The 25,587-nt window shown below is 43.2% G+C and overlaps 2 protein-coding genes across 5 annotated transcripts in view; both read right to left on the reverse strand.

Annotated features, from left to right (window-relative positions):
• Window positions 1–25,587, reverse strand: part of plekhg2 (pleckstrin homology domain containing, family G (with RhoGef domain) member 2) — a 123,833-nt gene that overhangs the window by 26,709 nt on the left and 71,537 nt on the right. For all 4 annotated transcript variants that reach the window (XM_041995184.1, XM_041995182.1, XM_041995181.1 and 1 more), the window contains 9 exons: window positions 17,235–17,385; window positions 8,367–8,498; window positions 5,895–6,077; window positions 4,898–4,990; window positions 4,724–4,810; window positions 3,738–3,771; window positions 3,553–3,645; window positions 2,531–2,632; window positions 949–987 (listed from right to left, as the gene is read on the reverse strand). In XM_041995184.1, the coding sequence (XP_041851118.1) occupies window positions 949–987; window positions 2,531–2,632; window positions 3,553–3,645; window positions 3,738–3,771; window positions 4,724–4,810; window positions 4,898–4,990; window positions 5,895–6,077; window positions 8,367–8,498; window positions 17,235–17,385 (914 nt within the window). The remainder of the gene's footprint in view (window positions 1–948; window positions 988–2,530; window positions 2,633–3,552; window positions 3,646–3,737; window positions 3,772–4,723; window positions 4,811–4,897; window positions 4,991–5,894; window positions 6,078–8,366; window positions 8,499–17,234; window positions 17,386–25,587) is intronic.
• On the reverse strand, window positions 1,045–1,825 carry LOC121646315 (mucin-22-like). The gene is made up of 2 exons (XM_041995236.1): window positions 1,445–1,825; window positions 1,045–1,234 (listed from the first exon to the last, which is right to left on the reverse strand). The coding sequence occupies exons 1-2, from the start codon at window positions 1,800–1,802 to the stop codon at window positions 1,158–1,160; spliced, it is 435 nt and encodes a 144-aa protein (XP_041851170.1). The 5' UTR covers window positions 1,803–1,825; the 3' UTR covers window positions 1,045–1,157.

A 25,587-nucleotide genomic window follows, 5' to 3' on the forward strand; every position in this document is an offset into this window, starting at 1 on the left:
TTTGATCTGTCATGTGATCTGAATCTGAACACCTGACGGGAGCAGATCACTTATCTTTATCTTCTAAGATAATCTTTTTTTTTCCATTGTTGCAGCTTTTTGTGATTGGTGAGGCACAATTTGGAAAAATGAAAAAAGTCTTATACATAAATAAATAAAGTCTTTAAACATATTTCTAAATATTTTTCACAAATTGTAAAAATATATAAATAAATATGTAAATGAGAACACACTCAGCAGAACATCTCAGATCTTTTGTAAAACACTTTTATTCATCATAACTGGGTTCTGTCTCATATGGAGGAAAAAACGTACCACAATGATATTCAAAAATACCACATTTCATAATTAATTAAATGTGTCATGAATTTATTAAAGTTGGAAATAATAGATTATAGAATATATTGATATAATTAAGTCAATTAAAATATTTCTTTTTACGTAAAAACATATTCTTTGTTCAGCTTTTAATGAATTTTTTCATGTTCTTCATGCTGGCAGGTGGGCGGAGCTAATGTTGAGCACGTTAACTGTGGCTTCACATCAGAGAGTGAAAGTAAAAGAAATGTCTCATTAGTTACTGATACACGTCTTTATTTATTTAATGTGTTTATTTTCAATTAATGAGACATTTTTATTCAGTGCTTTATTTTGTACTTCATTGAGGCACTTTCGTGCCTCCATAGTGATGAGACAGAACCTAGTTATTATAATTAGGGTTTAATTAGCAGAAGATGTGAGATGTTTTGCTGAATGGGTAAACTGTTTAGTCTGTTTGTGCCTCATGATCCACAGAAAACTGGGACACAAAGCAGCTGCAGATTCCTGCTTCTTCATTATCGTCGTCTGAGAAACAGCAGCGCCACCTGCTGGTCAACATCACTGAAAGTCAGCAGGAACATCTGGAAGCAGGATGTTGCTTCATGACAGGAGTCTGGATTTACTCACCATTGGGATGGAATGCTGCCTCGATGTCTTTAGCCGGAGCTAGAAAATAAAACAAAAAAAAACAAACAAACAAACTCTTCTTAAGCATATGAAACACATTTAATAGAAATAAACTTTAATCATGAAATTCTTCTGGGTTTCCTGATGAATTTGCAGAGGTTTGGACGTCCTTCACTCTTTTTAAAAGGTTACTAAACCCATGAACATTTTCATGTTGCAGCATCTGGACATGAAGGAGGAGACTGAGGTTTCTGGACTGAGGGACACCTGTTGGACGTCTCCATACCTGACTGATACCTGTTGGACGTCTCTGTACCTGACTGTCTTCTGTTGGACGTCTCCATACCTGACTGATACCTGTTGGACGTCTCCGTACCTGACTGATACCTGTTGGACGTCTCCATACCTGACTGTCTCCTGTTGGACGCCTCCATACCTGACTGATACCTGTTGGATGTCTCCGTACCTTACTGTCTCCTGTTGGACGTCTCCATACCTGACTGTCTCCTGTTGGACGTCTCCATACCTGACTGATACCTGTTGGACGTCTCCATACCTGACTGTCTCCTGTTGGACGTCTCCATACCTGACTGATACCTGTTGGACGTCTCCGTACCTGACTGTCTCCTGTTGGACGTCTCCATACCTGACTGTCTCCTGTTGGACGTCTCCATACCTGACTGATACCTGTTGGACGTCTCCATACCTGACTGTCTCCTGTTGGACGTCTCCATACCTGACTGTCTCCTGTTGGACGTCTCCATACCTGACTGATACCTGTTGGACGTCTCCATACCTGACTGATACCTGTTGGACGTCTCCGTACCTGACTGTCTCCTGTTGGACGTCTCCATACCTGACTGATACCTGTTGGACGTCTCCGTACCTTACTGTCTCCTGTTGGACGTCTCCATACCTGACTGATACCTGTTGGACGTCTCCATACCTGACTGTCTCCTGTTGGACGTCTCCATACCTGACTGATACCTGTTGGACGTCTCCGTACCTGACTGTCTCCTGTTGGACGTCTTCGTACCTGACTGATACCTGTTGGACGTCTCCGTACCTGACTGTCTCCTGTTGGACGTCTTCGTACCTGACTGATACCTGTTGGACGTCTCCATACCTGACTGTCTCCTGTTGGACGTCTTCGTACCTGACTGATACCTGTTGGACGTCTCCGTATCTGACTGTCTCCTGTTGGACGTCTCCATACCTGACTGATACCTGTTGGATGTCTCCGTACCTGACTGTCTCCTGTTGGACATCTCCATACCTGACTGTCTCCTATTGGACGTCTCCATACCTGACTGTCTCCTGTTGGACCTCTCCATACTTGACTGATACCTGTTGGATGTCTCCATACCTGACTGATACCTGTTGGATGTCTCCGTACCTGACTGTCTCCTGTTGGACGTCTCCGTACCTGACTGATACCTGTTGGATGTCTCCGTACCTGACTGTCTCCTGTTGGACGTCTCCATACCTGACTGATACCTGTTGGACATCTTCATACCTGACTGTGACTGATACCTGTTGGATGTCTCCGTACCTGACTGTCTCCTGTTGGACGTCTCCATACCTGACTGTCTCCTGGTGCGTCTGTACGGCAGGTTTCCCTCCAGCAGCAGCGGCAGACTCTTCCTGGACTTCTCAGGTGTGTACAGCAGCAGTTCTGGAGGTTCTGGAGGGACAAACAGAACCAATATGGCTGCTTTGTTTCTATTTAGTGGAAGCTGGTGAAAGTGGCCGGGGAGATGGAAGTCTGGGCTTCTCTGCTTAGGCAGCTGCCCCCGCGACCCAACACCGGATAAGCAGAAATAAAATGGATGGATGGATGGGTGGATGGATGGATGGATGGGTGGGCGGGTGGGTGGATGGATGGATGGATGGATGGATGGGTGGATGGATGGATGGATGGATGGATGGATGGATGGGTGGGTGGGTGGATGGATGGATGGATGGATGGGTGGGTGGGTGGGTGGGAGGGTGGATGGATGGATGGATGGATGGATGGATGGGTGGATGGATGGATGGATGGATGGGTGGATGGATGGATGGGTGGGTGGGTGGGTGGATGGATGGATGGATGGATGGATGGACGCTGCTGGTGATATCACCGTCCTTGTGTTGGTGCTCCTGATGATTCTCTGCTTTAATATGAAGTGATATATGAAAATATATGTATTGAATGTGAAATGAACTATCCTTTGATATCCTCTGTTTCTCTTGTCAGGTACATTGTTAATAAATTTGTAATAAATAATAATAATGAAAAAATGAAGTGGGGTCATGTATCCTTGTAAATTTGTTTAGCACAACAAGGCAGTCAGACCACCCCTCTGCTGTTTCAGTTTTCTGGACCTCTCCGTTACATCTGAGAGTCAGATGATGAGGAAGAACAGGTTTGTGGTGATTTAAGACTCACAGGTCGGGTTTGTGTTTGGATCGTCGTCAGATCTGAAGCTGAGAAACAAGGACCATCAGGACCCCGAGGACCATCAGGACCCAGAGGACCTTCATTACCCCGAGGGCCATCAGGACCCCGAGGGCCATCAGGACCCCGAGGACCATCAGGACCCAGAGGACGATCAGAAGGCTCACCTGACTGACGCCGGCCTCGGTGGTAGCTGTGAATGTCGTCCAGCCGTGGAGAAGCAGCCGGCTTCTTCAGGTGTTCCTGGTCCAGCTGAGGAGCTGAAACACAGGAAGTGATGTCATCTACCTGCACATGCTCAGAACAGCTGATCAGAGAAGAATCATTCAGGTGGAAAATGTGAGAAACTCACAATGACAGAATCCGTCTCCGAGGACTTGTCTGGCCTGCAAGGAAATCATCATCAGTGTGAGGTTTCAGACACGCGATGAAGACAGAAAAGTATCTCCAGTTCTAACAGGAAGCAGTCACAGCGTCTGACGTGTGTGTTGGACCTGCCCGACAGGTGGGCCAGGCAGAGGTGTGTCCCATTGAAGCCAAGGTTTTATATATATATATATATATATATATATATATATATATATATAATACTTTAATGACCTAAAACACTTTAGTTTATGAATATAATGAATATTTTTTGTATTTCTAATTGTAATTAGTTAATTATACATCTAATTATTAATAACTAAATTAATTACATGTTTTTTTCTAGTTCTAGTTCTAATGAATATTAGATTTTATTTTATAAATCATACTTTATGTCACCAACTTATTTTAATTTTTGAGTTTTATACATAAATTATCAGACAGTTTTTTTCATAGCTTAATTTATTTGAGTTTCACTAACGGGCTTTATAACGTTTATAATGACGCTTGCCCGTCTCAATGTCACTGTACTTGTAACAATAAAGCTGATCTAGTTTTGTATTTATTTGCTGAACTGTGACACTTTTACTTGTGTGTTTTGCTGGTCAGGGCTGCATCTTTAATCTGTAGTTTGCATCAGTGACCAGCAGGTGGCAGCAGAGGCCAGTATAACTTCTGCTCCTGGAAACGCTACAGGACGGACCCTCAGTTCTGGTCCTCGAGGGCCGTGTCCTGCAGGTTTTGGAAGTTTCCCTGAAGCAACCAGGACTGAGGATCCCTGCTCTACTGGATCAACAGTCTCCTACAAATGAAACCAGTTTTTTTCTTCTACTAAAGCTCCGGCAGTTTTTTGCTGCAGAAGCTTCTTTTGCTTTGATCAGAAATCTCTGGAAATGTGTAAAGAAAAAAGTTTTCCATAGTGAGGCCATCGGCTGCATGCGGGTTTGCTTCTCTTCGCTCATCACCTCTTACCTTCTGTGGGAGTGAAGCTGGGTGGTTTTCTACTATCAGTCTCTTGAGGTAGTGCACCCACAGTCGCTTCTCCTCCTGGTTCTTCGTCTGCAGTGATGAAAATGAGTTAGATGGTGAGGAGCGCAGCGGCTGTAGGATTCAGACGGGTGACATGATGGAGGTGCTGATGCTCACCTGGACAACGTGCTGCTGCTTGGGGATGGTTTGGTCTGAGACCCTGAAGCAGAGCGGGTCCTTCAGCGTCTCCACCAGCAGCAGATTGCAGCACTGCAGCAGAGAAAGACGGAGGACGTCACGCAGCTGTGCAAAGGAATCTCAGCCCAACACCAAGGCAGGGATTCATGCAAATGAGGAGGAACCCAGGTTCCACATTCACCTCAATCTGGTCTGCAGTCGGACCAGTGAAACAATAGTGGTAATAAAAGTAAGTTTGCTTCGAGCTCATAAAAAAACAAATGTACACCATGAAAATTCCTAATACAAAGAAAAAAAGGAAGCAAAGAAAAGGAGCGGGAAGAAGTAAAACTCATTCAATCCCACCTCTTCTCCAAAGTTAAAATATTTTTCGCTTCCTGTTAGTTTTTCATTTGAACTTTACAAATTATTTCATCTTGTTCAACCATTGCAAACATTTCATTTAGATATTTCATTTTAAACCAACCCGAACAATACTTGTTTAAAAAAGAAGCCTTTTCATTAAGATAATGTGTGAAAGTAATATCGTTAAATATTACTTAAAGTAATATCTTGAAATAATGACGCAATTACATTTTCCTTTTAGTACAAATAACTATAGAGTCAAGATGTTTACATTTAATAAACTATCCTTTTAGAAATTAAATTAATCAATAAATATATATATAATATATTTCAATCTTTCGATTTAGTTTATGATTTTATATATATATATATGATGTGTGAAGTAAAAAACATAATTTATAAAAGAAATATAAGATTAATGAAACTGTATAAATAAAAATTTAGCAAATGAAAATTTCATTAAATTTATTTTTATGTATGTGTATATATATATATATACATTAGACACATTAGAAGTACTGGGAGGCCATTTTTAGACCCTGGGCCGTATGTTTGACACCGTGGGTGTAACAGGAGTGTGATCTCTCTCCTACAGCCGGTGGAAATAAACAGGATAAAATGTCTTCCTTACAAATATATGCGTGCTGTAGACGAACTGCTCCAGCCTCTTCTTGGCGATCAGCAGCATCTTGTCAAACAGGAAGAACGCCCTCTCCTTCTTCACTCTCTGGACCTTGAAGGAACCCTCCAGAACCAGCTCTCCGAACCCGCCGAGCTCCGGCCCGCTCCAGTTCACCAGCAGGGACTCGATTTCCTGCAGAAAAGCGACAACAGGTCAGAGTGAGAGGCAGAAATGAGTCAGCGAAAACTGAATTCAAGGCAGAAAAGTCTCAGACGCGACGGAGGAAATGAACAGAGGTGTGAACACACACTCAGGCCTGCCAGACAAAACAAGCTGATAACGTGTGTGAACACAGGTTGCAGAGCTGGACGCCTGAATGCCTCCGGCTTACCGCCAGCCCACAGAGAAGACAGATCCATCAGGAGGTCAGGACTGAGCTCTGAACACCTAACAGGTGTGAGAATCTGAGCTCAGACAGGTGATGATGGAGGACCTTTCTCTGCTGCTTCCCTGATAAAACATGAAAACATCTGCAGGACAGATGCTGCTGCTCTGACGTCTCCTCGGCTAAATTCAGGCTTCTCATTCTCTCTTCAGAAAACAAAGATAATAAAACTGAAGATTCAAACTGCTGATGATCTCTGCTTCCAGCAGGAAAAATCTGAGGTGCATTCATATGTCTGCTGCTGTCCGTGTATCCTGTGTGAAGCATGCAGTGACACCTAGTGGTGAATACTGAGTACTGCAACTGGTTTAACACGTTAGACAAATCTCCACAAGAAGATAAATCTGTTCAAAAGGTGGCATAAAGCGCTGCTACTCGGCTGATAACACCCAGTAGCAACACAAAAATTTAAACTGGGTAGGTATTTAGAGGAGAGACAAATAATTTCATGTTTCCAAGATGGAAGTGTTTAAATCAAGAACAATTTGCACAAATTCTGACAACTTAACACTCGTTATATATATTCAGTCATGTTGAGATAGGATGCAGTTTAACTCGACTGTGGTCATGTGACTGTAAGGGCTGGGACATACACAAGCGTACACGTCAAAGTTCCACTATGTTTATATACTTGCTGCAAAAGATGGAAACAGCACGAGAAACGCAGTAAATACTAGAGGTCACAACTAGGGGCAGTATACAGCACTCTGACCTTTTGATTTGACCATCTACGGGTCATATTGTGTTTGTATCTCGTATGGAAACGTTTTGGGGTCATAAACCCCTAAAACATGTTGCCAACTGTTAAGGCACGAGTATTCATCACTGTGAAACCGGGAGGAAAAATCATACAGATGCCGGTAGTTGTGGTCCGGGAGACGGACTTCAAACCTATCCGCCATTGTGTTTACCTCTAACCTGTCGTGTTCATGCTCTTGTTCACATGAGTGTCTCTAGCGTTCAAGTCCATATTGCAGCTTGTGCACGCGACACGGTACCTCGCATCAACGGCAGCGGCCAACGTGCCAAACGAGCGCAAGTAACGCGTGGCAGCCATAATACGTACGCGGACACGTCGCTGACAGGATTCCCAGGCCTAAGACAGAAAGTCTCGAGATATCATGAGATCACAAGACCTCAAACCATTTCAGAAAAAGGGCAGCAAAGTGCAGAGCGGTCTGGAATGTACGACTAAATCTGTCAAAATTTTAATTATGAGCCAAAATCATCGTCACTTTGTTGTTTTAGGGATATTTGTTTACACTTATTTGTTGTTTTTCATCACTCTTCATGCAATGTTAGCTAGCCAACACATGCAGTCAGGAAACACTTTACACTCTGTAGAAAAACAACAAAATAAAGGAAAGAAATTCCACCTGATTAAATTACTTTCTTTTAGAATTCAGCAGTTTTGTTGGACTGACTTAATCAACAAAATCTGGATTAATTAAATATTTTAAATGACTGTGTTAGTCTAAATTAATTTGGGACCAAAGTTGCAAAAAACAAACAAACAAAAAAACAAAAACAAAAACAAAACACCCCCTACTGAATGGAGTTGGACAAAATATTTTAATTGGACCAACAAGAATAAAAAAAAAAAATTGGAAAAAAATTGGAAAACTACTAAATAACTAAATAACTTGAACTACTGTTACTTAAGCTGGTTCAAGCTAACTACATAATGTTGAGATAAAGTCAAAATAAAACAAATGAATCATGTGAAAATTCTTTAGGGGTTGAATAAAAGTGGTCCAAGAATCGACCCCTGAGGGACTCCACATGTCAGGGTAATAAGGTAATAAGGTCAGATTTAAAAAAAGAAACAACAACTTGAGTCTGAGATGAAGCTGTTCTTTTGTTTAATAAATATTAACAGAACGTAATATCGTATATTATGAGTTGTTTATCTGAGGATGTCACTGGATGCAGAACAGATGATTTTTACTCTGATACATAAATAAAAGACTGAAGTGAGTTTCAGTGAGTATAGATGTTTCTTGGCTGGATGTTTCTGTATTTCTTTTTATTAATACCTGCAGCCGCACGGCATGCTCCTGTTTCCTCTTCATGTCGTTGATGTACCAGGCTACCGCTGTCATGGTGATGATGGCGTCTTCTACCACTTCATATCCTGGGTTGCTCTTATCAAAGTGCTTGGAAAGTTCCTGAAACAAGATGGAGATGTAAAAACAGCCATCGCATCATGAGACGAGTTGGAGGGCGATGTGAACGACACCAGTGTGAAAAAGATGACTTGAAGAATCTTTATTAAATACAGATTTCAGACAAAATCAGCAGATTCAGATTCAGGTGAAAAGCTGCATCTCTGATGGGATGGGGCTGCATTAGTGTCTATGGCGTGGGCAGCTTCCACATCTGTGAAGCTCCATCAATGCTGAAAAGTACATGGAGGTTTTAGAGCAACATCTGCTCCCATCCAGACAACGTCTCTTTCAGGGAAGGCCTTGCAGATTTCAGCAAGACGATGCTGAACCACATCCTGGATCCATCACAGCAGCATGGCTTCACAGGAGAAGAGTCCGGCTGCTGGACTGGCCTGCCTGCAGTCCAGACCTTTCACCAGTACACAACATCTGGAGCATCATGAAACAATAAATACGTCAAAGACGACCACAAACTCTTCAGCAGCTGGAAATCAGGCTGGAATGGGACTGAATTCCAACAGCACAACTCCTGATAACCTCGACCCCCAACGTCTTCAGACTGTTCTGAAACTTTTGACTTTTGTTGTATGCTCTGTTGTGAATAAAATATAGGCTCGTCATCTGGTGGTCTTTTAGTTTCATTTTGTTCAATTTTAAAGAAGATTACAACTTTTCAGGAATTGTATCATAATCTTTTTCTTCATTGTGTGGCGAGCGAACATCAGGACGGATGGCTGAGAAAATGATGGAATATGACGAGTAAAGCTGGACAAACTGTAGAAACTTGACTTTCTCACACATGAAACCTGTTCAAAGTTGAGAAATATAGAGCAGATAAAGCAGGAGAAAACAATCTCACACAGCAGTTAATCACAGACCAGTGGAGGATTATGGGAAATTCCCAGCACAGATCCAAAATCCAAACACATGTTTGACCAGTGTTTAAACCGGCAACAGTGGAACGGAGCGGCGGCAGAAGCAAATAAAACAGAGCAAACATCAGAGAACAAAGAGCTGACTTTCCCTCTGTTTCATCATCCCTCTCTCCGCTCAGAGGTGGGCTTGGACCAGAACCAGTCAGGACGCTTTACTGGGACAAGCTGCATGACAGGGTCGGAGTGTGTGTGTGTTTTATGGGGCTCCAGTGACAGCTGGCGCTCATTAGAGAAACACTGACGGGATTCAGAGCAAACTTCTTACCACCATGATAACAAAGTGCTCCATAGATTGGAGAAATCACGTCAGGAAGAGAACGCTCCGAAGTCGGATTCCATCATATAAGGTTTAGGAAACCTGAAAGTTACTGCAAATAGAGAAGAAAGGGTTATTACTGGGATGGGACTCTAACAGGTGACGGAAATCTAACCGGTGACGAGGAATCTAACAGGTAACCGGAACCTAACAGGTGACAGAAATCTAACAGGTGACGGGACTCTAACAGGTGACAGAAATCTAACAGGTGACGGGAATCTAACAGGTAACCGGAACCTAACAGGTGACGGGAATCTAACAGGTGATGGGAATCTAACAGGTGACGGGAATCTGACAGGTGACGGAAATCTAACAGGTGACGGGAATCTAACAGGTGACGGAAATCTGACAGGTGACGGGACTCTAACAGGTGACGGGAATCTAACAGGTGACGGAAATCTAACAGGTGACGGGAATCTAACAGGTGACGGAAATCTGACAGGTGACGGGACTCTAACAGGTGACGGGAATCTAACAGGTGACGGAAATCTAACAGGTGACGGGACTCTAACAGGTAACCGGAATCTAACAGGTGACGGGAATCTAACAGGTGACGGAAATCTAACAGGTGACGGGAATCTAACAGGTAACCGGAATCTAACAGGTGACGGGAATCTAACAGGTGACAGGAATCTAACAGGTGACGGGAATCTGACAGGTGACAGGAATCTGACAGGTAACCGGAATCTAACAGGTGACGGGAATCTAACAGGTGACAGGAATCTGACAGGTAACCGGAATCTAACAGGTGATGGCAATCTAACAGGTGACGGGAATCTAACAGGTGACGGGAATCTGACAGGTAACCGGAATCTAACAGGTGATGGGAATCTAATAGGTGATGGGAATCTAACCAGTGTCGGGGAATCTAACAGGTGACGGGAATCTAACCGGTGATGGAAATCTAACCGGTGATGGGAATCTAACAGGTGACGGGGAATCTAACAGGTGACTAGAATCTAACCGGTGATGGGAATCTAACCGTTGATGGGAATCTAACAGGTGACGGGAATCTAACATGTGATGGGAATCTAACAGGTAACCGGAATCTAACAGGTGACGGGAATCTAACCGGTGATGGGACTCTAACAGGTGACGGAGAATCTAACAGGTGATGGACATCTAACAGGTGATGGAAATCTAACTGGTGATGGGAATCTAATAGGTGACGGGAATCTAACCGGTGTCGGAACTCTAACAGGTGACAGGGAATCTAACAGGTGACGGGAATCTAAACGGTGATGGAAATCTAACCGGTGTCGGAACTCTAACAGGTGACGGGGAATCTAACAGGTGACGGGAATCTAAATGGTGATGGAAATCTAACAGGTGATGGAAATCTAACCGGTGATGGCAATCTAACAGGTGATGGGGAATCTAACAGGTGACTAGAATCTAACCGGTGATGGGAATCTAACCGTTGATGGGAATCTAACAGGTGACAGGAATCTAACATGTGATGGGAATCTAACAGGTAACCGGAATCTAACAGGTGACGGGAATCTAACAGGTGATGGGAATCTAACAAGTGACAGGGAATCTAACAGGTGACGGAAATCTAACAGGTGACGGGGAATCTAACAGGTGACAGGAATCTAACCGGTGACGGAAATCTAACAGGTGACGGGAATCTAACAGGTGACAGGAATCTAACAGGTGACGGGAATCTAACCGGTGACGGAAATCTAACTGGTGATGGGAATCTAACAGGTGACGGGACTCTAACAGGTGACAGAAATCTAACAGGTGACGGGAATCTAACAGGTAACCGGAACCTAACAGGTGACGGGAATCTAACAGGTGACGGGAATCTAACAGGTGACGGAAATCTAACAGGTAACCGGAATCTAACAGGTGACGGGAATCTAACAGGTGACGGGAATCTAACAGGTGACGGAAATCTAACAGGTGACGGGACTCTAACAGGTGACGGGAATCTAACAGGTGACGGAAATCTGACAGGTGACGGGACTCTAACAGGTGACGGAAATCTAACAGGTGACGGGAATCTAACAGGTAACCGGAATCTAACAGGTGACGGGAATCTAACAGGTGACGGAAATCTAACAGGTGACGGGAATCTAACAGGTAACCGGAATCTAACAGGTGACGGGAATCTAACAGGTGACGGGAATCTAACAGGTGACAGGAATCTGACAGGTAACCGGAATCTAACAGGTGACGGGAATCTAACAGGTGACAGGAATCTGACAGGTAACCGGAATCTAACAGGTGATGGGAATCTAACAGGTGACGGGAATCTAACAGGTGACAGGAATCTAACAGGTGACGGGAATCTGACAGGTAACCGGAATCTAACAGGTGATGGGAATCTAATAGGTGATGGGAATCTAACCAGTGTCGGGGAATCTAACAGGTGACGGGAATCTAACCGGTGATGGAAATCTAACCGGTGATGGGAATCTAACAGGTGACGGGGAATCTAACAGGTGCCTAGAATCTAACCGGTGATGGGAATCTAACCGTTGATGGGAATCTAACAGGTGACGGGAATCTAACATGTGATGGGAATCTAACAGGTAACTGGAATCTAACAGGTGACGGGAATCTAACCGGTGATGGGACTCTAACAGGTGACGGAGAATCTAACTGGTGATGGGAATCTAATAGGTGACGGGAATCTAACCGGTGTCGGAACTCTAACAGGTGACGGGGAATCTAACAGGTGACGGGAATCTAAACGGTGATGGAAATCTAACCGGTGTCGGAACTCTAACAGGTGACGGGGAATCTAACAGGTGACGGGAATCTAAATGGTGATGGAAATCTAACAGGTGATGGAAATCTAACTGGTGATAGCAATCTAACAGGTGATGGGGAATCTAACAGGTGACTAGAATCTAACCGGTGATGGGAATCTAACCGTTGATGGGAATCTGACAGGTAACCGGAATCTAACAGGTGATGGGAATCTAATAGGTGATGGGAATCTAACCAGTGTCGGGGAATCTAACAGGTGACGGGAATCTAACCGGTGATGGAAATCTAACCGTTGATGGGAATCTAACAGGTGACGGGAATCTAACATGTGATGGGAATCTAACAGGTAACCGAAATCTAACAGGTGACGGGAATCTAACCGGTGATGGGACTCTAACAGGTGACGGAGAATCTAACTGGTGATGGGAATCTAATAGGTGACGGGAATCTAACCGGTGTCGGAACTCTAACAGGTGACGGGGAATCTAACAGGTGACGGGAATCTAAACGGTGATGGAAATCTAACCGGTGTCGGAACTCTAACAGGTGACGGGGAATCTAACAGGTGACGGGAATCTAAATGGTGATGGAAATCTAACAGGTGATGGAAATCTAACCGGTGATGGCAATCTAACAGGTGATGGGGAATCTAACAGGTGACTAGAATCTAACCGGTGATGGGAATCTAACCGTTGATGGGAATCTAACAGGTGACAGGAATCTAACATGTGATGGGAATCTAACAGGTAACCGGAATCTAACAGGTGACGGGAATCTAACAGGTGATGGGAATCTAACAAGTGATAGGGAATCTAACAGGTGACGGAAATCTAACAGGTGACGGGGAATCTAACAGGTGACAGGAATCTAACCGGTGACGGAAATCTAACAGGTGATAGGACTCTAACAGGTGACAGGAATCTAACAGGTGATGGACATCTAACAGGTGACGGGACTCTAATAGGTGACGGGAATCTAACAGGTGACAGGAATCTAACAGGTGACAGGAATCTAACCGGTGACGGAAATCTAACTGGTGATGGGAATCTAACAGGTGACGGAGAATCTAACAGGTGATGGAAATCTTACAGGTAAGGGAAATCTAACAGGTGACGGGAATCTAACACGTGACAGGAATCTAACAGGTGACGGAGAATCTAACAGGTGATGGAGAATCTAACAGGTGACGGGGAATCTAACAGATGACAGGAATCTAACCGGTAACCGGAATCTAACAGGTAACCAGGATCTAACAGGTGACGGAGAATCTAACAGGTGACCGGAATCTAACAGGTAACCGGAATCTAACAGGTGACGGGGAATCTAACAGATGACGGGAATCTAATCGGTGACGGAAATCTAACAGATGACGGTAATCTAACAGGTGAAGGGAATCTAACCGGTAACCGGAATCTAACAGGTGACGGAGAATCTAACAGGTGACCGGAATCTAACCGGTGTCGGAACTCTAACAGGTGACGGGGAATCTAACAGGTGACGGGAATCTAAACGGTGATGGAAATCTAACCGGTGTCGGAACTCTAACAGGTGACGGGGAATCTAACAGGTGACGGGAATCTAAATGGTGATGGAAATCTAACAGGTGATGGAAATCTAACCGGTGATGGCAATCTAACAGGTGATGGGGAATCTAACAGGTGACTAGAATCTAACCGGTGATGGGAATCTAACCGTTGATGGGAATCTAACAGGTGACAGGAATCTAACATGTGATGGGAATCTAACAGGTAACCGGAATCTAACAGGTGACGGGAATCTAACAGGTGATGGGAATCTAACAAGTGACAGGGAATCTAACAGGTGACGGAAATCTAACAGGTGACGGGGAATCTAACAGGTGACAGGAATCTAACCGGTGACGGAAATCTAACAGGTGATGGGAATCTAACAGATGAGGGGAATCTAACAGGTGACGGGAATCTAACAGATGACGGGAATCTAACAGGTGACAGGAATCTAAATGGTGATGGGAATCTAACAGATGACAGGAATCTAAATGGTGATGGGAATCTAACAGGTGACGAGAATCTAACCGGTGACGGGAATCTAACAGGTGACGGGAATCTAACAGGTGACGGGAATCTAACAGATGATGGGAATCTAACAGGTGATGAGAATCTAACAGGTGATGGAAATCTAACAGGTGACGAGAATCTAACAGGTGACAGGAATCTAACAGGTGACAGGAATCTAACAGGTGAAGGGAATCTAAGCGGTGATGGGAATCTAACAGGTGACGGGAATCTAACCGGTGTCGGAACTCTAACAGGTGACGGGGAATCTAACAGGTGACGGGAATCTAACAGATGATGGGACTCTAACCCGTGATGGGAAGTTGGACTTTTCTGGGGGTTAAATGAAAGTTTTGTTGAAAATTGTCCCAGTTTTTCATGCAAACAGAAACTTCTGTTTTTCCAGAAGTCACCAGATTTTACCTGTAAAATTTATCTGCTGACATGTTTCACATCGGCTCGTAGCAGAGACAAAGTCTATTCAGACCGGATGATATCCCGGCACCATGTCCTGGTCTGGTGTCCCGTTAAGACCGGCATCATGTCCCAGGGTAATGTCCTGGTGTACTGTCCCGGCATCATGTACCAGGCTGATGTCTCATTAAGACCGGCATCATGTCCCAGGGTAATGTCCTGGTGTGTTGTCCCGGCATCATGTCCCAGGCTGATGTCCCGTTCAGGCTAGTCTAATGTCTCGGTCAGATGTCCCAGTCAGACCGGATGATGTCCCTGTCTGATCCTTGTTTTATGTGGACATGGACACATGTGGGATACACAGACGGCCTGCTGTATGGTGTGTTTCTCTCGGTGTCTGAGCAGTATTTACTGCTGTGAAGCCTCAGCTAAACGCTCTGTTTACAGACAGGAAACAAGGCGGTTGCCTGGCAACCACTAATTTAAAAGAACCAATCAGCTCCACGTCCCTGAGAAAGTATTCATCTTTCTGGTGTACTGTGTGAAGTATCTGAGGTGTCTTCTGCAGTAACAGGCAGTAGTGGACTATATTTCAACTATTACTTTCCATAGACGTCAGTAGTTGTTTCTGCATGTAGTATTTGGCGGTATTTTAGGTCTTACTAACAGTAACAGGTTGTGTAAGTGTATACTTGTATAGGTATTTATGATAATACATGAAGTAATTGGTAGAATTTGAGATCTTACATTCTATTTTACAGAATATTTGGAGTGTTATACAACAGCAGGTGGAACTTTCTACTACTACTTTTATTAGAAATTATCATTAGAGCTCTTAGATGTAGTATTTAGTGGTATTAGGAATTTTTCCTATTGCAATCGATAGTATTTGAGGTCCTAGATGAAATGATAGTAGTATTCGGAGCCTTATGTGCAGTAACCTGTGGTATTTCATGCCTTTCTTGTAGAAGAAGGCAGTAATTGAAGTCTTTGGTGAGTATTTGGTAGTATTTGATACATCTCCTAGTGTCAACAGCAGTTTTTGGTAGTATTTGAAATTCTATATGTGAGAAAAAAGGAATATTTGAAAAATACACGCAGCATTGGACAGTACTTCAACTATTGCCTTTAGTAAAGCGTAGTATCTGAAGTATCATGTCTAGTATTAGGTGGTAAATGAGGTACATATTATATTTAGCAGTATTTGGAGAATAACATGCAGTAACCAGTGTTATTTGAGGCCTAACTTATGACCAAAAGCAGTATTTTGGTCTAGGGTTCAGTATTTGATAGTTTTTGGGATCTCACCAGCAGTAGAAAGTAGTATATGAAACTCTATTTGTAGTAGCAATGTCAGGGCTTTTGAGCTCAGGTGCAGTTTTTGGTGGTTTTTAGAGTCTTCTCTGCAGTATACCATAGTATCTCAGTATCTATGTAGTATTTTTAGCATCATGTGCAGTATACATGGTATTTGAGGCCTTACTTATGGTAGAAAGCAGTATTTAAGGTCTTAGATTCAGTATTTTGGTAGTTTTCTGAGTATTTTAAATATTTTAAAGTATACATGTAGTAGAAAGGATTATTAGAAGAAATACAGGTAGTATTTGACTATATTTTAATTATTACATTAAGTAAAAGTGTTCCTAGTACTTAGAAGTAGCAGGTAGTGTAAGTGTTTACTTGTACCAGGAGGGAGTATTTAAAGTCCTATATGAAGTTATTTGTAATATTTGAAGTTTTGCCTGTAGTATAAGGCTGTATTTAAAGTCCTTCTTACCAAATTTAGTATTATTTGGATTCTTATAAGCAGTAATCCGCGATATTTGAGGCCATATTTGTAGTAGAAAGCAGTATTTGAGGTCGTAGTTTCAGTATTTGGTACTTCCAAGTATCATCTGCATCATGTCGATCAGTCAAAGTGCTTTTACACTACGTCACAATCCCCCATTCACACACACACTCATACAGCACTTCTACTGATTTCTACCAGCACACACATTCATACCCCGTAGACACATCGGAAGCAATGTGGGGTTCAGTGCCTTGCCCAAGGACACTTCGGCATGTAGCCACCGACTTTTAGGTTGGCAGACGACTTTTCCTCCTGAGCTACAGCCGCCCGTCAGAATGCAACATCAGATCTTAGTGCAGCATTTAAAGGGATTTGGAGCCTTTACTGTCGTGTATACTATAGTATTTCAGGTCCTACATGCCATATTTAGTTGTATTTGGAGCATCATGTACAGTAAGCTGTGGTATTTTTGGAAAGCACTATTTGAGCTCTCAGCTTTAGGATTTGGTAGTTTTGGGGTCTCACCTGTAGCAGTAGGTGGTATTTGAGGATCCTCTGCACCGGTTTGAGCAGGTACGTCTCCAGAGGTAAAGAGTGATTCAGGGTTGTCTGTCTCTCCTGGAAGAAACGAACCAGACTCTCGTTTTTCATGCACTCCCTGAGTACTGCCACCGAACTGTGGGGGGGACAGACAGGGGAGACATTGTTAGAATAATGAACCATCAATAAAGTTTCTCCAAATTTTCTTACCAATCAGGAAGTAAGACAATGAGTGAGGATGCTAACAGATAAAGCAGAAAAACTAAAGAGTGGTGGATAAAAGTCCAATTGATGCTCACCATGAAGGAAAATCAACAAAAAAGAAGAGAGAGAGGAGAGGAAGAGAAAAAGAGGATGTAACAAACACAGATGAGGGTGGTGAAAGGAGATGATGGAGGACAGCGGAGACAAACATCCATCACAGCGTGAAGCCAAAGATTCTTGGACAGCAGTGAGGCTGGAAGGAAGGAAGAGCCGGCAGCACTCAGGAGAGACAAGGGGAAGGAGGTCAAGGTAACGATGGGGATCGGGAGCAGAGACCAGGCTTTTTCTCTCCAGATAGACGTTAATGACAGGAAGGAGTTGAGGAATTCAGAGCTGCAGTAATATCTTCTACAGACATCCCTGATGTGTTCGGCAGCGAGTCTGAGCTCATCTGCAGATTCATCAGAAAACACACAGAAATCCTCCCAGAAACCAACAGAAGGCAAAAATTACCCACGAGAAAAACCTGCAAATATAAACATGCATGTAATGATGACATTTTACATCCCAATGTGGCATTAATATCTCTGGTCACGATAGTTGACTGTACATAAGTTCAGCAAAGCAACACACCTTCAGGCAGACTGAACAGTTCAGAGAAGGAAAGGAATTTTCTAGAATAACAATCAAACGGGACTGAGATCTGGTGGCTGTGGAGGCCGTTGGAGTCCAGTGAACTCATCGTCATGTTCTAGAAAGCAGGTGGAGATGATCTGAGCTTTGTGACATGGTGCATTATCCTGCTGGAAGTAGCATCAGAAGATGCTCCACTGTGGTCATAAAGGGATGGACATGGTCAGCAACAATACTCAGGTAGGCTGTGCTGGTTCAACCAGGCCACGTTGGTACTAAGGGGCCCAAAGTGGACCAAGAAAATCTCCCCCCACCATTACACCAGCAGCAGCCTGAAGCTTTGATCCAAGGCAGGATGGATCCATGTTTTCATGATGTTTCCAGCAGATTCTGAGCCGAGCATCTGAATGTGGAGCTGAAATGGAGACTCATCAGACCAGCAACGTTTCTCCATCTTCTATTGTCCAGTGTTGGTGAGTGTGTGTGAATTGTAGCCTCAGTTTCCTGTTCTTAGCTGGCAGGAGGACCCGGTGTGTCTTCTGCTGCATCCTGGTCCAGACAACTGCTGCTCTGGATGTTTTCTCTTCTTCAGACCATCTCTGGAAACCCTGGAGATGGTTGTGGGTGAAAATCCCAGTAAATACTCAGACCAGCAACCATGAATCCTCTTTCTTCCTCATTCTGATGCTCAGTTTGATCTTCAGCAGGTCGTCTTCACCACATCTACGTGACTACCTGCTGCCATGTGATTGGCTGGTTGGATATTTGTGCCAACAGGAAGTTGGACAGATGGAGCTGATATGTTTCTAGCTTTGGGTGTGTGCTAGTGTGAGCTCTGAGTGGAGTCTGTGTTCACATCTTTCTTTGGATGAAAGTCACCATGGACACAACCCATAGGAGGGGGTCCCTGCTCCCTCTAAAACCAGCTGCTATGGTCAGTTTCTAGAAGATGCTGATAGGTGGTGGTTTGTTAGAATCATTGAGCTGTTTAGCTGGAATGATCTGGAAAAGGAAAAGCTGAATTTTGATGAAACTCTGTATCTGGAGAGTTCCAGCTCAGCAGCTCTTTGCAGGCTCTTCTCCAAGGTTTTCTTAACTAACGTCCACACACCTCGTCCAGGAGTAAATCCTCCACAGAGCTGCAGAAATGAAGCTGTAATCTGTCATCCAAAGGAAACCCATTCCAGCCTCACATAAACCTTCACCGCTGCATGAAAAATCCAAAGCATATGGCCGATATGAAAAATGTCCACCAGAGACATTCCTAAAACCTGTGTTTGGAGGGATTCCCATCAATCCACATTTTAAAAACACTCAAAAACTTCCTGCAGCTGAAACTCTCCTCAGTGGCGTCTTTTCCAGCCAAATATTATTTGTTTGTGTCATATTTTTAATTCTCTGTGTTTAATGTAACATCACATTCCTCGAACTCACAGAAATCCATCTGTGGTCGTCGTTACTGCAGAGCAGAGTGAAGCCAGGTTTCATTTCGGCCTCCATATTCTCACAGACTGCAGATAATTACAGCTGCTCCCGAGAGCCTGAACGCGTCTCCACCAATCAGAAGTAACACGACACCAGCCTGCAGTCCGAACCGCCACTCAAACCACGATTAACCTCCTCAACTGCCTTCGAGTTCTGTTTGCATTCGCAAAAAGTGGCTTGTCTGAGTCCAAATGCCTTTTCCACTTTGTGTCAGCAGCAGATAGACTTTGTCTTGTGGTTCAGCTTCTTCCAACACTTCACTCGATCTGTTCATTGAGCTCGCTGAATGAAACTCAAGCTGCTGTTTCTCTTAAGTTATTTTATTGGAACATCACTGCAAACCCAAGTGTGGATCCCTCCATCCTTTGGAAACACACAGAGGAAGATTCCTTCACATTTCAGAAAACCTTCTCTTGGTTACGTTAAGTCAGAAAAAGACAGTGTCCTCGTCCCAGTGTTTGTCCATCCAGGCTGAGATGGTTCATATAAATGTTAACATATACGACCTCTAGTGGTCGAGTAAGCAACTGCAGGCTGACCTTTTACTTCCAACCAGGTAGTGTTGAAGTTTTGCAGTAGCATGCTATATTCACATGTAACCATGGGAACCAGAAAAATGGAGTCCATAAGGAATTGGCCAGTTTAAGGTTGGATGAAGACAAGAACGGCCCAACTGCCCCGATGAGTACTAACTCCATCCTTTTCATCCAGGATGCATCTTAGGGCAGCCGAATATCCCAGAATGCAATGCGGCCCAAATGGTAGTAGTAGTACTACTACTAGCAGTAGTTGTAGTAGTGTCTTTATTTTAACAGAAAGAAACCAAGATCTGTTTTTCTTTAACCTCCTTTTTCAGAAAAAGAGTGGGAGGAAGGCTGCGCTCATCGCATCCCACCTCTTTAATTATCCTGCTTCCCCACATTTCATGCATTTTCTATATGTGAACAAATCTAAAAATAACAATAATATTATTATACAGTCATTTAGCCGCCACTTTTATCCAAAGCGACTTACATTTGAGAGTAAGAACACAAGCAAGAATTTAAACAAGATGGGACGTCATCATTAAGTGGTAATTAGACTGCTGTGAGTATTTATTATAAATAAATACTTTCACAATCCTCTTTGCTCCATAGCAGACAAGATGAAACATAAACGGATTTAACAAATGAACATAACAGCCAAAGAAAAAGCAATGTAATTAACAACATAACATTAACATAACAAAACAACATCAAAACATCAATAGTAATAATACTTCAATGAAATGAAATTAAAATCATAGGAATGGCCACTTCAGCCCAGTCCCCTGTATTTATGAAGTTTTAACTCCTCACCCAGACTGACCACAGTCAGACCCCACAAACAGAAACAAAACCTTTTTCTGTTTGTATGAATATTTTTTTATTTTAGTTTTTCTTCCCTTGTAATGTGTAACCTCCCTGTTCTTAAACATGTCCTCTATGTGGTAACATCCTATTAGCAACTTTATTTCTGTAAATTTGAACAATTTTGACTGCAAAGACATTAAGTTTGATCCAGAAACCCAGCCTTGTGAATAAAGCTTATTGCATGTAACCAGCCAATCACATGGCAGCATCTAGTCACATAGACTATTGTTTTTAGTTTCTTTCCCAGATCTCAGTCCAGTAGAGCAGCTTTGGGATGTGGTGGAACGGGAGATTCTCATCATGGATGCAGCCGACAAACCTGCAGCAACTGTGTGATGCTTCATGTCAATATGGAGAAAACCTCTGAGGAAGGTTTCCACCACCTGCTTCATCTATCACACCAGGATTAAGACAGGGGTCGGACCCGGGACTAGAAGGTGGATGGTGCATATTCATCTTTTTTTTTTTTTTTTTGTAAATTCATTTTTATAATAAATTAAACCAAACAAGGCAGGTAAACCGATTTAAAGCTGAAATATAAAAGTAAAAACAAAAGTAGTCCAAAACAACCAATTCTACGCCCGACCCCAAAGGGTTACGTTACAATTTTCCCTCCTCGGTTTCACCGTTTCCTCCTCATTTTCAAGGTAGATCAGCTGACAGCAGCTGTGAGCATCGCTCGCGCCACCTTTACGTCTTTGCATCGTTTGTGCAAAGATAAGTTTTTTCTTGAGGACTTTATATTTCGTGGAGGAGTGTCTTAGATATGGTCAAACTGAAATGTAGACTATTTTCTGGGAAAGTCAGCAAATTAACTACATTCAGAAATAGGACATTATTACCAGTTTTAAAAAGGTGTATTAGAGGCAGGAGGGGTTGGTGGTGGATCCCCCGTCAGGAAGTCGATGGTAATCTAACTCTCTGATTGCAGAACTACGTAAATCTGCTGTGAATGAGTGAGAATTTGATCATATTTTTATCCTAATGGTGGAGAAGATGCCATGTTTACTGATTCAGGTCAGAAGCTTAAGGCGGTAATGGAAGTAGCAGAGGGCATTTTTCCACTCGGGGTCGGACTCGGAGGGAAATGTGCTCGGCTGCAGCACCGTGAACTCCGTGTCGTCCTGCTGGGAACATGAGATGAGATTCTTTCTTTGGTTTGTTATCCTGCGCTGAACGAGGAACATGCTAAATAACAGAAAGGCTGCGGGAATGCAGCGTCTGAACGGAGCAGAAGATATTTTTCTTGTGGAGCCATCCCAGTGCTTCGTGTCAGGGTAATGGATCATGAAGCAGGCTGCTGCTAGAGCAGCGTTTACAGTGGTGGATGTGATCTCAGCACTAATCCAGAGGGAGAACGGAGACAGATGCTGAGGTCATTTACTCTGCTAAACTCTTGGATGGAAATGCAGTTTTCAATGCTGTAAATTGATGAACTGTAGCATTGGGGGGGAGGGTTGAATGCTGGGAGAGGGCCACTTCTGTAAATCCAAGTTTCAACAGTGCTGAAAGTTCCAAAGTGTGTTTAGGAATTACACAGCAGGTTATTGGATTGATTTTTGACCCTATATGCTCAGGAGTTTTGGTACAACCTGGATTTCCTTCCTACAAATGTTTTCCGATGGCAGCAGAAATATCATCTTATCTGAAAGTGTCTGATTCTCTTGTCTCACCTGCCGTTTGTCTGGCTGCACACACATCTAACCAGCCAATCACATGGCAGCATCTAGTCACATAGACTATTGTTTTTAGTTTCTTTCCCAGATCTCAGTCCAGTAGAGCAGCTTTGGGATGTGGTGGAACGGGAGATTCTCATCATGGATGCAGCCGACAAACCTGCAGCAACTGTGTGATGCTGTCATGTTAATATGGAGAAAACCTCTGAGGAAGGTTTCCACCACCTGCTTCATCTATCACACCAGGATTAAGACAGGGGTCGGACCCGGGACTAGAAGGTGGATGGTGCATATTCATCATTACTTTTAATAATGGTCCATCCTGGTAGCTTCATACTGTCTTTCTCTGTATGGCATCTGGTTGAATTACAGAATAAGTCTGAATAGTTTTTGTAGGTTCGTGAACTGCTGTGTTTCAGACTGATGGTGTAAAAACTGACATGAACTGAGTGGCCTGAAAGAATCCAGCAGAGGAAGCAGTAAAAGAGAGACAGGGATCTTGGTTCGGTGGGCTGAAAGCAGTTGACCTACTTATTTTTTACTGGCGTTTAATGGGGCTTTAAGGAGGCGACAGGCAGAAAGCAATGATCTGAACGAGGTGAAGACGGGGTCGACTTTCAGCCCGGTGATGAAAGCTGAACTGACGAGGTTTAAACACACACACAGGCATGTACGGACGGCCATGAAGGCTCTCATTGTGTACATATGAAATGATTTAAGTGTATTAACATGCAGACAGATGTAGGCACACACTCCGCGCTGGGCAGCGATCCAGTCAGGCCAAACATGTGTCTTTCATATCGATGGAGGGAATAAAAGACAAACATGAGCACATCCAGAATGAGACAAAAGAGACTTCAAAACATTTAGTGAAGAGCTGGTGGTGCATCAGCTCCTCTTTCAACAACTCTGCAGGTTTAGCGAGGCCAGCTCTGGTCTACATGGTTTGATTTTTGTTTCATTAAACTCCAAATGTTTTCAGTGTTGACAACGTTGACTGATACTCCCAAGAATATCTCAGGAGCGGTGGTGTGTGTCTCTGTGGGGTAAATGTGATGGATAGCTACCCTTTAGCTGATCTACAGAAGTTTTCCAGCATTTCTATCCATCCAGGAGGTTTACAATCCAGCCCCTAAATGTAGTTTTATTCAGAGACTCTATCTGGTAAATCCACAATGATCCATGATAACAGCATTATTTATCACATTTCATCATAAAAACATCACCATCACTACTATGTTGCTAAGAGACCTCTATTTAGACCTGGACATGATGATGAAGCCACTTCCTGTCAGACTTTCCACCAATCAGAGAGCTTAGATTGACGGTAACGTCCAATCAGGGGGTATCTTTGGGTATGAGAGAGAAAGAGAGAGAGAGAGTGTGTGTGTGTGTGTGTGTGTGTAGGTGTGGATTTTAGTTGCTGTTTTATATTCTTTTTATATGCAAATATTGTTTTTGTGTGCATTTTTAATGTTAGTATGAAAAGTGCTTCATAAGTAAAATTTGATTTGATTTATGTAGTTTTATGTCAAAAAGAAAACAAGTGGATCAAAAACAGCAAATAATGCCTTGGAGTTTTAAGGGTTAATTCAAGGCCTTCAATTGGTCCTTCCCTTCAGTTTTGATGGTATAAGGTGTTTAATCTAGCCAAGGCTTTATTCTCTTCCTCAGGTGGTTTCACAATCTGTCATTAGCAGGTATCTGCACACCTTCTGACCAACGACCGCAGGTAGAAAATCCAACCAGGAACAAAGAGGAAGAAATAAGAGGAACTGATGGTATTCATTCACGACTTTTTAGGCTAACGTAATTCCAGCAAACAAAGTGGTGGTCAAACCAACCAAGATGTCTATGTTTAGATGAGAATTCTGGTCTAGATACCTTTAAAAGTTGATCTGTGATGTCATAGATCCTTCTACGTTGTCCCAGGAAAGATTTCATCTTTGAATCAGAGAAAAACCGTCAGATATCTGGAACTATCTGCTGCTTCAGACCAGCTTCTACACGGCAAACAGATGAAAACGTGTGACTAGAAACGTTTTCTGAAGACGGTAAAATTACAACTAGTAAAAAAAAATTAAAAAAAAAAGAATTCTTACAACTTCAGATGAAAACATGGAAAATATCGGAAGTCCAGAACTTCCTGGTGTGTGGATGAAGTGAGGTGGCCTTTTCTAATGAATCCTGGATTGTTTCTGCTCCTGACGTACAACATCAGGTGTTTTTATAGAGTCATTGCTTGCGTGTTTAGTGGAAACAAAGCATTACTGTTTCCCTCTTCATTGGCCTATATCAGGCCATGGAAGAGTCCTGCAGGTTTTAGATGTTTCACACCTGATTAAAATTAAATGGATTCAACAGCTTGTTGCCACTTTCTGCACAGTGAACCATTCATTTCAATCAGGTGTGCTGAAACAGGGAAACATCTAAAACCTGCAGGACAGTGATCTTTGAGGACCAAAGTCTCCCATCACTGGTCCAGGTTCTTCGTAGGAGTCTTCATCAGAAAGATTGCTGGGACATCCTGGCGGATGGAGCTAAAACATTAGCTCAACTCTCATGCTGCTGTTGCTTTCTTGCTTAGCAACCACAATGTTGACGAGTAAAGTTAGGGGTGCCTAAGTCCAGTCCTCAAGATCTACCATCCTGCAGCTTTTAGATGCAACCCTTCTCCAAAACACCTGAATCAAATGACTGGCTCGTTACCAGGCCTCCGCAGCGCTGAATAACATGCAGATGACATCTGATTCAGGTGTGTTGGAGAAGGGTTGCATCTAAAAGCTGCAGTATGTAGTAAATCTTGAGGACCGGACTTGGGCACCCCTGAGCTATGGCTTTTATCGCCCCGTGAGCTTTAATTCAGCCCCTGCATATCTTCAGCTAACTGAGATGCATTCTGAAGTAAAGTCATTTATAAACCTGCAACCACATTACCACACCTTTCCT

Source organism: Melanotaenia boesemani, chromosome 9, assembly GCF_017639745.1.
Source record: "Melanotaenia boesemani isolate fMelBoe1 chromosome 9, fMelBoe1.pri, whole genome shotgun sequence".
Lineage (NCBI taxonomy): Eukaryota > Metazoa > Chordata > Actinopteri > Atheriniformes > Melanotaeniidae > Melanotaenia > Melanotaenia boesemani.